This window comes from Dendrobates tinctorius, unplaced genomic scaffold (assembly GCF_039654945.1).
Source record: "Dendrobates tinctorius isolate UK_male_01 unplaced genomic scaffold, ASM3965494v1 ptg000155l, whole genome shotgun sequence".
In the NCBI taxonomy this organism is placed as follows: Eukaryota; Metazoa; Chordata; class Amphibia; order Anura; family Dendrobatidae; genus Dendrobates; species Dendrobates tinctorius.
The window spans coordinates 18895498-18910742 of NW_027361822.1; the positions used below are offsets into that span (position 1 = coordinate 18895498).

The 15245-nt window shown below is 42.2% G+C and overlaps 1 protein-coding gene across 2 annotated transcripts in view; it reads right to left on the minus strand.

The window, feature by feature from the left end:
* Positions 1-4806: 4806 nt before the first annotated feature.
* The window catches only part of LOC141051029 (uncharacterized), a 70897-nt gene continuing 60458 nt past the window's right edge, over positions 4807-15245 (minus strand). For both annotated transcript variants that reach the window (XM_073547824.1, XM_073547826.1), the window contains one exon: positions 4807-6574. In XM_073547824.1, the coding sequence (XP_073403925.1) occupies positions 5133-6574 (1442 nt within the window). In that variant the 3' untranslated portion in view covers positions 4807-5132. The remainder of the gene's footprint in view (positions 6575-15245) is intronic.

The following is a 15245-nucleotide window of genomic DNA, read 5'->3' on the forward strand; positions in this document are numbered from 1 at the left end:
AAGACATTTTCATCGCTTTCACGCTGGCCAATCTCACTTCAGGTGAGAGGTATTGACCTTATTTATCTGGGAAATAGGAGAGGGGGTCTAACTAGGAAACTGCACAAAGATAGTGCAAGTGGATTACCACGTTGCAGAATATGACTCCGTGTGGTCTGAAAGAAGAGTGGGGTTTTTCTAGCTTCCTGTAGTTTTCTTTATATACTTTATTTCATTTACTTATTTTATTATTTTTTATATTTAATTAATAAAAATTTCTTTCTCCACTCTTCTATATATATATATATATATATATACACTCACTGGCCACTTTATTAGGTACACCTGTCCAACTGTGTGTTAAGACTTAATTTCTAATCAGCCAATCACATGGCGGGAACTCAGTGCATTTAGGCATGTAGACATGGTCAAGACAATCTCCTGCAGTTCAAACCGAGCATCAGTATGGGGAAGAAAGGTGATTTGAGTGCCTTTGAACGTGGCATGATTGTTGGTGCCAGAAGGGCTGGTCTGAGTATTTCAGAAACTGCTGATCTACTGGGATTTTCACGCACAACCATCTCTAGGGTTTACAGAGAATGGTCCGAAAAAGAAAAAAAATCCAGTGAGCGGCAGTTCTGTGGCCGGAAATGCCTTGTTGATGCCAGAGGTCAGAGGAGAATGGGCAGACTGGTTCGAGCTGATAGAAAGGCAACAGTGACTCAAATTGCCACCCGTTACAACCAAGGTAGGCAGAAGAGCATCTCTGAGCGCACAGTGCGTCGAACTTTGAGGCAGATGGGCTACAGCAGCAGAAGACCACACTGGGTACCACTCCTCTCAGCTAAGAACAGGAAACTGAGGCTACAATTTGCACAAGCTCATCGAAATTGGACAGTAGAAGATTGGAAAAACTTTGCCTGGTCTGATGAGTCTCGATTTCTGCTGCGACATTCGGATGGTAGGGTCAGATTTTGGCGTAAACAACATGAAAGCATGGATCCATCCTGCCTTGTATCAACGGTTCAGGCTGGTGGTGGTGGTGTCATGGTGTGGGGAATTTTTTCTTGGCACTCTTTGGGCCCCTTGGTACCAATTGAGCATCGTTGCAACGCCACAGCCTACCTGAGTATTGTTGCTGACCATGTCCATCCCTTTATGACCACAATGTACCCAACATCTGATGGCTACTTTCAGCAGGATAATGCGCCATGTCATAAAGCTCGAATCATCTCAGATTGGTTTCTTGAACATGACAATGAGTTCACTGTACTCAAATGGCCTCCTCAGTCACCAGATCTCAATCCAATAGAGCATCTTTGGGATGTGGTGGAACGGGAGATTCGCATCAGGGATGTGCAGCCGACAAATCTGCGCCAACTGTGTGATGCCATCATGTCAATATGGTCCAAAATCTCTGAGGAATGCTTCCAGCACCTTGTTGAATCTCTGCCACGAAGAATTGAGGCAGTTCTGAAGGCAAAAGGGGGTCCAACCCGTTACTAGCATGGTGTACCTAATAAAGTGGCCAGTGAGTGTATATATATATATATATATATATTCTCATATATTTTATCTATTGTTATATTTTTTAGAGTTGGTGCTCCTCTTTGTAGCGAAAATATTTGGTCTTGCACATGTATATATTTTTTTTACATTTTTATATGAAGGAGATAACAGATATTTTGAGTATATGTATGGATACCATAAATATATTTTATGGAGAAAACAAGATAATACTACTTTTGCTAGATTTTGAAAGTGTAATTTTTTCACTAAATATTTTGTAATGATTATTTTTCATTTACATTATTCATATTTTTTGCACTCCTCTTTGCAAATTTATATTTTATTTATTTTACATTTTCACTATTACTCATCTTATTTATCATTTTTAACTTTATTCATATTTGTATATAGCTGCCACTTTATATTGATTTCACTTATTTTTCTATTATATTTAATCATCTGGCCATTCTAAAATTGTATTTTATGACATCCCATCTTTGCATATGTGCTCTTCCTTATGTTTCCCTTTTTTAAGATGGCTGCAGGAGTGCTGTGCGCCACACCATGCATGCGCCCGCCCTATCCCATGGTTGGTTGCTTGGATCTTGCATAGCTGACTGTGACCTGGTCGCACTTGGATATGTACTTCTGGGGTTTCGACCCAGGATGGCGGTGGATGTATGAGTGTCGGCGCCATGTAACTATGGCGATCCTGATTGAATATTGTTTACAGCTGTTGTCACTCTATTTATTTGGAGGTATACCCTGCTCACATCACTCCCTGATGAAGCGGTACCGAAACGCATGCTGGAGAGTGTGCAGGGGCAGGGAAGAGCCTAATGGTCAGTATTATACTTTCATTATTATCGCTATTGCACTTTATTATATTGTCTATGGCTGTTCACATTGAGAGGTGAATGATACCTCTGGCACATGCACTTTACTTTTTTGCACAATTGCTCAGAGATTTAGTACCGTAGTGCATACTCCAAATACCTAGGCACTTGCAATAATTATGCACTGCACTTTGATGAGTAGGAAATCCCTCATGTATAGTAGATTTAATCACTTGATAATCATGTATATATATTTTGGTTACTTTTTTAATATAAAGATACATATTTTTAATTTATTCTATTTATATATTGTGGTTGTGTATATCTATTTTTCTTGTCAGCCATTGTGGTCGTTTCTGTGCCCCCTGCACACATTTGTGTTTTTATATTTTTACTCTCATATTATATATGATTTTCTGTGAAAATAAGAATAAAATTTCTTTTTGCAATATCTTATCTTTGTTATTAACATATTTTGCTAATATCCCTTTGTGGTATTTTTAATTAAATTGTTCATTTATGGTCAGTACGTTGAATAACTTTTGTTTGGGCTATATCCGTTCCCAGCTGGACTCAACTACCATGACCTCAGTGACATCTTCGCACACTGAGAAAAACTTTCAAGGGGAAAGCTAGGAAGTCACCGAGGTCACCAGTGGTTTTCAGCGTGAATGGACGCATCTTGGCACCATCCATGCTTGTTGCCTGTCCTTAGCAGTGGTTTCCTAGCAGCTATTTTACCATGAAGGCCTGCTGCACAAAGTCTCCTCTTAGCAGTTGTTGTAGAGATGTGTCTGCTGCTAGAACTCTGTGTGGCATTGGCCTGGTCTCTAATCTGAGCTGCTGTTAAACTGCGATTTCTGAGGCTGGTGACTCAGATGAACTTATCCTCCGCAGCAGAGGTGACTCTTGGTCTTCCTTTCCTGGGGCGGTCCTCATATGAGCCAGTTTCTTTGTAGCGCTTGATGTTTTTTGCCACTGCACTTGGGGACACTTTCAAAGTTTTCCCAATTTTTCAGACTGACTGACCTTCATTTCTTAAAGTAATGATGGCCACTCGTTTTTCTTCACTCAGCTGCTTTTTTCTTGCCATAATACAAATTCTAAGTCTATTCAGTAGGACTATCAGCTGTGTATCCACCAGATTCTGCACAACACAACTGATGGTCCCAACCCCATTTATAAGGCAAGAAATCCCACTTATTAAACCTGACAGGGCACACCTGTGAAGTGAAAACCATTTCCGGTGACTACCTCTTGAAGCTCATCAAGAGAATGCCAAGAGTGTGCAAAGCAGAAATCAAAGCAAAAGGTGGCTACTTTGAAGAACCTAGAATATAAGACATACAGTATTTTCAGTTGTTTCACACTTTTTTGTTAATTATATAATTCCACATGTGTTAATTCATAGTTTTGATGCCTTCAGAGTGAATCTACAATTTTCAGTCATGAAAATAAAGAAAACGCTTTGATTGAGAAGGTGTGTCCAAACTTTTGGTCTGTACTATATATATATATATATATATATATATATATATATATATACACACACACACACTATGACTTATCTCGGCTAAGATAAAGCCTAGATCCTCAGGCTACATTCACACTATGGGCGTAGCCAGGATCAAACCTAGGGGGGGGCAGAACCTCATACTGTTCTGCAGAATTTCATACTGCACACCTCAGCTGCTGCAGAACCTCATACTGCACACCCCTACACTTGAAAATAAAGCCTGCACCTTAAGAAGATGTGGTGGTGAATGCAGTCTATTTATTCCAACTATCAATTGATGTTGATGTGTTACTGAAGACGAGCAATGCCTGTCCTGGGCATCCTTTTGGGCAGCTATGAGGTGTACCTGACTGGTGCTAAAGAAAAGGAGTGTTAGTCTGTGTGCTATCCGGCTTACATTCTTTTTGGTACAGACATGATATGGATAGACAGATATGGATAAATGGATATATAGATAGAGCAGATTTCTAATCTGCTTTTGCTATTGAAAACATTAGCTATGAGCTCAAAAACCTTTCAGGTGATGCCGTTTTTTAAAAAACTGATCTGCCTTTGCAACTGAAAAACGTATTCTCAAAAAACGCAGGAAAAACGCTGTGTGTGAATGTAGCCTTAGATCAGGAATAGAAGTCATTTATAGGACATTTCATAACTCCTATGACAAAATATTCAGCACATTCTGCATTGAACTACTGTACCCAATTTATTATATATTTTAGGAGTCGGAGTCAGACCATTTTATACCGACTCCAACTCCGACTCCACCAAAATGAGCACCGACTCTGACTCCACGACTCCGACTCCACAGCCCAGGTTTTTTGCCATGTTTGCGAGAAGATAGCCAGCCTTCATGGGCCAATATTCCTGCATTTCAATTTTTTGTGACAAGAAATTGCTGCACTTAGAAAGAGCAGAGGAGGCCCAACATAGAAATAGATGGTTGTCTCTAATAAAGTGGCCAATCAGTTTATAGCTGCTTTATTTCCATTGTTTATTGGTAATTGCTTATATTTATTAGTCATCATTTAGTGCCGTAAATTGTCTTCCATTTCTCTTATATGACCACATGTGAATTTATATTGCTTGTAACTTGCGTAATTCGCCAAGTAAATTATTTAAAAGACAGTGTCTACCTGCCTGTGTAATTTTTCTTAGTAAAAATATTAAACATGTAAGAAAATTTTACACACATTCTGAAAATGAAAATTACTTCTCCCCTGTATGAATTCTCCAATGTGTAACTAGATTTCATGTGTTTGTAAAATATTTCAGGAATTCGAGGAGAAAAATTGCTACTCCCCAGTGTGAATTCTCAGATGTCCAGTAAGAGTTTTTTTCCGTTGAAAACATTTCCCACATTTGGAACATGAAAATGGCTTCTCCCCTGTGTGAATTCGCTGATGTTTAGTAAGATCAGATTTCGTTATAAAACATTTCCCACATTCTGAACATGAAAATGGCTTCTCCCCTGTGTGAATTTTCTGATGCTGAACAAGAGATGATTTGTCTGAAAAACTTTTTACACATTCTGAGCATGAAAATGGTTTCTCTCCTGTGTGAATTCTCTGATGTTTAGTAAGATCAGATTTCCTTATAAAACATTTCCCACATTCTGAACATGAAAATGGCTTTTCCCCTGTGTGAATTTTCAAATGTGTAGCAAGATTTGTTTTCCGAATAAAACATTTTCCACATTCTGAACATGAAAATGGTTTCTCTCTTGTGTGATTTCTCTGATGTTTATTAAGATCAGATTTCGTTATACATTTCCCACATATGGAAAATGAAAATGGCTTCTCTCCTGTGTGAATTCTCGGGTGTCTAACAAAAGGTGATTTCCGTGTAAAACATTTCCCACACTCTGAACATGAAAATGGTTTCTCCCCTGTGTGAATTTTCAAATGTGTAGCAAGATTTGTTTTCCATTTAAAACATCTTCCACATTCTGAACATGTAAATGGCCTCTCTCTTGTGTGAATTCTTTGATGTTTAGTAAGATCAGATTTCATTATGCAACATTTTCCACATTCAGAACATGAAAATGGCTTCTCCCCTGTGTGAATTTTATGATGCTGAGCAAGAGATGATTTGTCTGAAAAACTTTTTACACATTCTGAGCATGAAAATGGCTTCTCTCCTGTGTGAATTCTCTGATGTTTAGTAAGGTCAGATTTTGTTATACAACATTTCCCACATTCTGAACATGAAAATGGCTTTTCCCCTGTGTGAATTTTCTGATGCCGAGCAAGAGATGATTTGTCTGAAAAACTTTTTACACATTCTGAGCATGAAAATGGCTTCTCGCCTGTGTGAATTCTCCGATGTTTGGTAAGATGAGATTTCGTTAAACAACATTTTCCACATTCTAAACATGAAAATGGCTTTTCACCTGTGTGAATTTTCTGATGTTGAGCAAGTGCTGATTTGTCAGCAAAACATTTCCCACATTCTGAACATGAAAATGGCTTCTCCCCTGTATGAATTCTCTGATGATTAGTAAGATCATATTTCGATTTACAACATTTCCCACATCCTAAACATGAAAATTGCTTCTCTCTTTTAAGTGCTCTTTGACATTCACCATCCCTTTTGTTGTATTTATTTTTCTTACGAAGTACTGGAGGTATGTCTGGCATAATTGGATGCTCTTCAAATGTATCAGGTGTGATACTAGGATAATTTGCACTAAAATCTGAAAATATCAGGTATTTCTCCGAGATCATGGTCCAGTTATCTGCCAAAAAAATAAAGGTATATTTTATTCAATAAACATGGAATCATTATTAGTGATGACTGAGCACTAAAGTGCTCGTTGCTCGGGTTGAGCAAATTGGAATGCTCGGGTGCTTGACCTGAGCAACGAGCCCAATGTAATTCTATTGGAAAATCAAGCATTTTTGCTGTGACCCCCCCCCACCCGGGGGTCATTATAGGGTCTAAAAACATCTGAATTTGATGGAATCGTGCTTACATGACATGGGAACATCATGGGGAATACTCCTGGAAACATTTATGACTCCCAGGTCACAGCTGTGAATACGCGCGATAAAACATACAAAAATGAAACCAAAATGGATTTTGGAATGGAAATATGATGGAAATATGATAAGGAACATCCTTTCCAGGGTAATGATTTGCATGTAAGGCAAAATATATAACCCAAATCAAAATAGTTCCTCCACCACTTGGGCTATGTTCACTTGCAGTGTTTTTGATGCATTTTTCAACTTTAGCATTGCTTTCAACCTAGACAAATGCTTTCACTGGGAAATGTCATTAACATTTTACAACCTTATTTGGCCATGTGGTGAGTGACACATCATCAGACACATCCTGTTTCATTTATGAAAGGGGACTCTGAAAGCCACAAAGCCTATTTTTATAGGGCCAGCAGTCGGCCCTTACAATTCTTAGAGACAAATCAGCCGGCTATGCTTTGTTGCTCCCATTAATAAAACAGTGGGTCCCTTATACTGTTATTGTGTATGCAGTGAGTGGCAGGGCTGCCCAAAAATTGGATGCACCAAAACAACCAACTGAACAGATGTCATGGATGACCACATGCAACCAAAGTTCCAAGTATTCATTTGGTACTTCCATACTGTTCGATTATGCATTGAATGGAAGGCCTGCAGTGGCCCAAAGTTACACACATCCCAATAAGCCTTTGAACCCACATACTGGATGGCCACAGGAAAACCAAGTCCTCAGTATTCATTTGACACTCCCAAACTGTTTGCTTATGCATTGAATGCAAGGCCTGCCCTGACCTAAAGTTACACGCACCCCAATAAGCCTTTGAACCCACGTACTGGATGGCCACAAGAAAACCAAGTTTACATTATTTATTTGGTACTCCCATAATGTTTGTTTATGCATTGAATGCAAGGCCTGCCCCGGCCCAAAGGTACATACACCCCAATAAGCCTTTGGACCCACGTACTGGATGGCCACAGGAAAACTAAAATTCCCATTATTATGATTTTTGTAAGTCACATAAAGTTTGCCCATGAAGTGAATACAAGGCCTGCCCCAAATTTTCATGCATTTCAATCCCCCAAGGAAGATAGGTGGAGGATGGCCTCTGAAAAATATTTTCCCAGTTTAAAGGAGTGGGTCTCTTATACTTGTAATGGCCATACACTAGGTGCATGGGCTGACAAACATTTACCCCTGGGGGGTACGCATCTACCTACTGTGTCAACATTCTGTTTACGGACATCATAAACACCCTTGAAAAGAATAGCGTGGCTGTTGCATCATGGAACACGTTCACCCTGATGAACTAGAGGTGGTGTTGGAACAGACGTGGAGGATGGGGATGGCCTCCGAAAAATGTTTTCCCAGTTTAACCCCTTTCCTACATTGGATGTACTATTCCGTCCATGTGACCTGGGACCTAAGTCCCAAGGACGGAATAGTACGTCTAATGCGATCAGCGGCGCTCACATGGTGAGCGCCGCTGATCGCGGCCGAGTGTCAGCTGATTATCACAGCTGACACCCGGCACAATGTGTCAGGGGCGGTCACGGACCGCCCCCGACACGTTAACCCCTGGCACACCGCGATAAAACATGATCGCGGTGTACCAGGGATTAAAGGAAGCATCGGCAGGGAGGGGGCTCCCTCCGTGCTTCCCTTTGACCCCCACAGCAGCGTGATGTGCAGTGCCGCTGTGGGGGTCGCTTTCCCTGCAGGTCTCCGGATCCAATATGGCGACGGGGGACTGCAGGGAGCTGGCTTCTTCACAGCCCGCAGAGCGCAGGCATGAGGAAGCCTGCAGCAGTGCCTGTGACAGATCGCTGATTATTTCCATTTTCCCATTAGGGCTAGGGTTAGGGCTAGGGTTAGGTTTGGAGTTAAAATTGGGGGATTTCCACTGTTTTGGCACATCAGGGGCTTTCCAAACGCGACATGGCATCCAATCTCAATTCCAGCCAAAAAAGTTAAATGGCGCTGCTTCCCTTCTGAGCCCAAATAGTGCCCAAATAGTGGTTTACCCCCATATATGGGGTATCAGTGTATTCAGGACAAATTGCACAATAACTTTTGGGGGCCTGTTACTCTTGGGAAAATAAAAATTGGGGGTGAAAAGATCATTTGTGGAAAAAATATGATTTTTTTAATTGTACGGCTGTACGTTATAAACTTCTGTGAAGCCCTTGGGGGTTCAAAGTGCCCACCACATATCTAGATAAGTTCCTTGGGGGGTCTAGTTTCCAAAATGGGGTCACTTGTGGGGGGTTTCCACTGTTTAGGTACATCAGGGGCTCTCCAAAGGTGGCATGGTGTCCAATCTGAATTCCAGCCAATTTTGCAGTGAAAAAGCCAAACTGAGCTCTGCCATGCGCCCAAACAGTGATTCCCCCCACATATCAGGTATCAGCATAGTCAGGACAAATTGCACAATAATGTTTGCAGTCCAATTTCTCTTGTTACCCTTGGTAAAATAAAAAAATAGAACCTGAAGTATTTTTTTTTTGTGAAAAAAAGTTAAATGTTCATTTTTTTAAACATTCAAAAAATTCCTGTGAAGCACCTGAAGGGTTAATAAACTTCTTGAATGTGTTTTTGAGCACCTTGAGGGGTGCAGTTTTTAGAATGGTGTCACTTTTGTGTATTTTCTATCATATAGACCCCTCAAAGTGGCTTCAAATGTGATGTGGTCCCTAAAAATAAAATGGTGTTGTAAGAATGAGAAATCGCTAGTCAAATTTTAACCCTTATAACTTCCTAACAAAAAAAAATTTTGGTTCCCAAATTGTGCTGATGTAAAGTAAACAGGTGGGAAATGTTACTTATTAAGTTTTTTGAGTGCCATATCTCTGTGATTTAAGAGCATAAAAATTCACAGTTGGAAAATTGCAAAATTTTCACCAAATTTCCACTTTTTTCACAAATAAACGCAAGTTATATGAATGAAATTTTACCACTAACATGAAGTACAATATGTCACGAGAAAACAATGTCAGAATCACCGGGATTCATGGAAGAGTTATTGCCTCATAAAGGGACAGTGGTCAGAATTGTAAAAATTGGCCTGGGAGTTAACGTGCAAACCACCCTTGGTAGTGAAGGGGTAAAAGGAGCGGGTCTCCTTTACTTGTAATGGCCATACACTAGGTACATGGGCTGATAAACATTTACCCCTGGGGGGTACGCATCAATGTACTGTGTCAACATTTTGCTTACAGGCATCATAAACACCCTTGAAAAGAATAGGTTGGCTGTTGCATCACAGAACACGTTGGCCCTGGTGATCTAGAGGTGAGTGTCAGAACGACGTGGAGGATGGCCTCCTAAAAATGTTTCTTAGTTTAAAGGAGCGGGTCTCCCATAACTTATAATGCCCATACACTAGGTGCATGGGCTGACAAACATTTACCCCTGGGGGGGACGCAATCAACGTACTGTGTCAGAATTTTGTTTACGGGCATCATAAACACCCTTGAAAACAATAGCATGGCTGTTGCATCATGGAACACGTTCGCCCTGGTGATCTAGAGGTAGTGTCGGAACAGACGTGGAGGATGAGGATGACCTCCGAAAAATGTTTTCCCAGTTTAAAGAAGCGGGTCTCCTATACTTGTAAAGGCCATACACTAGGTGTATGGGGTGACAAATATTTACCCCTCGGGGGTACACATCAACCTAATATGTCAACATTTTGTTTTCAGGCATCATAAACACACTTGAAAAGAATAGTGTGGCTGTTACATCACGGAACACGTTCGCCCTGGTGATCTAGAGGTGGTGTCGGAACAGACGTGGAGGATGAGGATGACCTCCAAAAAATGTTTTCCCATTTTAAAGGAGTGGGTCTCCTATACCTGAAATGCTCATACTCTAGCTGTGTGGGCTGACAAACATTTCACCCTGGGGGTTACGCATCAACTTACTTTGTCAACATTTTTTTATGGGTATCATAAACAAAAAATTATAGTGGCTGTTGCATCACAGAACACTCTCACCCTCATGTTCTAGTGTTGGTGTCTGAAGAGACGTGGAGGATGGCCTCCGAAAAATGTTTCCCAGATTAAAGGAGTAGGTCTCCTATACTTGTAATGCCCAGGGTTGACAAACATTTATCCCCTGGGGGTTACACATCAACCTACTGTGTCAACATTCTGTTTACAGGCATCATAAACACCCTTGAAAAGAATAGCGTGGCTGCTGCATTACGGAACATGTTCACCCTGGTGATCTAGAGGTGGTGTCGGAAGAGATGTGGAGGATGGCCTCCGAAAAATGTTTCCCTGATTAAAGGAGCGGGTCTCCTATACTTGTAATGCTCATACACTAGGTATATGGGCTGACAAACATTTACTCCTGAGGGATATGCATCAACCTACTGTGTCAACATTTTTTTTACGGGCATCATAAACACCCTTGCAAAAAACTATAGTGGATGTTGCATCACAGGACACATTCACCCCTCGTGGTCTCCGAAAAATGTTTCCCGAATTAAAGAAGCGGGACTCCTATACTTGTAATGCCCAGGGCTGACAAACATTTACCCCCTGGGGGGTACGCATCAACCTACAGTGTCAACATTTTTTTTACGGGCATCATACACACCCTTGAAAAGAATGGCTGTTGCATCATGGAACACGTTCGCCCTGATGATCTAGTGGTGGTGGAGAATGAGAACAGTCAACAGCCAAAATCAGGAAGCATATACCCATGTGTGGGTGTGAAGAGGTGCATGGGAATATACCTCCCAAAAAAGACACTGGATTTGAGGTTAGGTTTCATTGTTATCATGCGGTGGTGTAAAGAAGTCTGGCCCAATCCAGCCCTTGTACATTTTTATAAGAGTCAGCCTGTCAGCATTTTCAGTTGACAGACGGATACGCTTATCAGCTATGCATGTGAGCCACACATCTGCCGGCTCTTTCAGAGCTGCCCATAACTCTTAAGCATTGTGCGGTTTGTCACCTAAGCATATTAGCTTCAGTACAGCCTGTTGATGCTTGGCTGAGGCAGTGCTGCAGTGCTTCCGGCTTGTGACTGATGTGGTCATTTCAGAGATGGAGGCGGAGGAGGAGGTGCAGGAGCTGTAGACTGTGGTGGCAACCCTGAATGATATAGGGCCCGCAATCCTTGGCATTGGGAAGACGAGTTCCATCCCAAAGTCCATCTGGGTCACAGCTTCCACTATGTTAACCCAGTGTGCTATCAGTGAGATGTAGCATCCCTGCCCACAAGCTCTTGTCCATGTGTCCATGGTTAGGTGGACTTTCTCAGTAACAGCATTGTTCAGGGCACGGGTAATGTTTTGGGACACGTGCTTGTGTAATGCCGGGAGAAATAGTGGCAGCTGGGGACAGAGTACCTTGGGACGGCCGAGGCCATAAGGTTGAAAACAACTTCCATCTCCACGAGCCTAAAAGAAACTTGTCAATTTAGTACTGTGGGGCGTTGGCTGCGTATTTCTGCTTGCATTCTTTGTGACTGAAGTATGGACAACTAAAGGCTGCGCTGGAACAAGGACGTGCTTGATGATGATGGTAGTTGAGTGTGGGCAATGACAGGTGCAGGGCAGGAGGCATCTTTGCATGCACTGTGGACAGCGGATTGGCTTGCACGCATAAAAGTGGAAGAAGCAGTGTTTTCACCCACAAAGACTGTTCCTGTAGCCTGGTATTCGGCCCACAAAGTTGGGTGCTTTGCTGTCATGTGCCTGATCATTCTGGTGGTGATCAGGCTGAAAGTTTTGCTACTTCTGCTGATGCGGGCATGGCAGGTGTTGCAATTTGCCTGTTTGGGGATATTGGAAGTCTTTAGAAAACAACCAGACTCGGGAAGACCTAACAGTTGTACTGCCAACTTTTGTCGTTTTGGTGTTACGAGGAACAGATGCCCACCTTCTGTCTGCAGCCAACACACTGCATCTTCCTACCTGTTGTGGTGCTATGCCTGCCTCCCCCTGTATGCTGCTGTCCTTGCTCTGCATGTCCTTCTGCCAGCTTGGGTCAGTTACTATATCATCCACCACCTCGTCTTCCACTTCTGCACCCTGGTCCTCCTCCTGACTTTCTGGCAATTGTCTCATCATCCTCCTCTTGTGACACTTTCCCACCATTGCCTTCATGTGACCATGGCTGCTCAAATATTTGGGCATCGCTATATACCATTTCCTCTTGCTCCACTTCAAGTGGACAGGGCAAGAGGCCCAAATCTATAAATGGAAAAGTGAACAGCTCTTCGGAGCGTCCAAGTGTGGGATCAGTTGCCACCAGGCACTCAGCAGGGTGGGAGGAGGGAGGATCAGGGTGAAGAATAAGCGGTCCAGACTCACGGCTACTGAGACTTGACCGTGTTGAAAACAGGGTGGTTGTGGTGGTGGAAAAGTGACTGGAAGCATTATCTGCTGTCCAACTAACAACCTTTTGACACTGCTCTGGGTTCCATAGTGGTGTGTTGCTGCGGTTCCCTAGTAATTGGGACAGGAACGTCGGGAGAGAAGATGTGGGTATTTGTTGAGGCACAATTTCAGCTTAGCCTCGGCCTTTCCATGCACCATCACCATCACGTCCACTTCCCCCTCCCTTGCCACGTGCCTTGCCCATTTTAAATGAACTACAATATTTTACACGTTCACTACAAATTGCTGAATTGGGAACAAACTTATATGTGATCCGTGTGTGGGAAAACCACAGTTTAAAATATCAGGCCTGTATGTAATAATTTTTTTTTAGCAAACTGGTGTCAATAGCTAGGGTAAGACACAGCAAAAACAGTTGAATGGAGGCCTGAAATGCCACAATTTGTAGCCCACAGATAGATGAGGTGTCTGACAGAGACATCACATTGTTCAATATGTGGCCTGTACTTATTTTTTAACGCAAAATAGTGTATAGAACTAGGGTGTCACAATCCATGTTTGGATTGTGGCAGATCTGGCTCACATATAACCTTTTTTTTCTTCAAGCCTCTAGCTTAATGTTAGTTTTGCCCCCGGTGGCCGTCGATATTATTACAACCTTAGTGGCTGCTAATGGGTTTTGCCCCTGGTGGCCTCTGGGGTTATTACAATCTTGCTTGCTGCTAATGGGTTGCCCACGGTGGCCGCTGGGGTTACTACATGTGTAAATTAGCCAGCAGGTGTTAACCCTCCCCTCCTTCCTATAAAAAGGTGTCAGGTGCTCTGAATCACTGTTGGTGATATTGTTCATTCCCCAACCAACCTTGGAGAGAGGAGCTATTGGGAGCAGTGCTTTGCGGCTCATCCAGAGCTATGGTGTATCAGCTGTTCAGGTGGAAGCTGTGTCTTGGTGCTGTACTTTGTTGCCTCAGGAGCATTGGCAACAGAGAAAGCTAAGTTGTTTGTTTTTCCCTGTTTGTTGTTTTCCCTAATGTTATATTAGTACAGTGGTGGGACCAGTGTCCGCACTAACCAGTTCCCTAGTAAGGGATAGGTGCAGGGCTAGTGAGGGATTCAGGTATCCTGGTCGGCGACAGGTGAAGAGACTGTTTAGGGAACGTTAGGAGTGTTCAGGGACACTGCCTCAGGGGAGTGCAGGAGGTCTCCACGTCCCCATTCCCTATTGCAGGGCCCACCGTTCTAACTGTGTCCCCGGTGTTCCCTTGTTTGTCTTGTTGTTTCAGTTACCGACCTGTGGGTCACATCACACAGTACAAGTCTACGTGACATAGGGTAACAGACAGCAAAAACAGTTGAATGGAGGCCTGAAATGCCACAATTTGTAGCACACAGATAGATGAGGAATCTTAGGGAAATACCACACTGCTCAATATGTGGACTGTATTTTTTTATTTACCGCAAAACAGTGTAAGGAACTAGGGTACCAGACAACATAAACAGTTGAATGGAGGTCTGAAATGCCACAATTTGCACCCACAGATAGATGAGGCATCTTAGGGAGATACCACACTATTCAATATGTGGCCTGTATTTTTTTGTCTTTTTAATGCAAAATACTGAATAGAACTAGAATAACAGACAGCCAAAACAGTTGAATGGAGGTCTCAAATGCCACAATTTGTAGCACACAGATAGATGAGGCATCTGACGGTGATACCACACTGTTCAATATGTGGCCTGTATTTTTTGTTTCTTACCTCAAAATAGTATATAAAACTAGGGTAACTGAAAGCAAAAACAGTTGATTGGAGGCCTGAAATGCCTAAATTTTTAGCTGACAGATAGATGAGGCATCTGGCGGAGATACCGCACTGTTCAATATGTGATCTGTATTTTTTTGTTTTTACCGCAAGATAGTGTGTAGAACAAGGGTAACAGACAGCCAAAACAGTTGACTGGAGGTCTCATATGTCACAATTTGTAGCCCACAGATAGATGAGGCGTCTGATGGAGAAACCACATTGTTTAATATGTGGGCCTGTATTTTCTGTTTTTTTTAATGCAAAATAGTGTATAG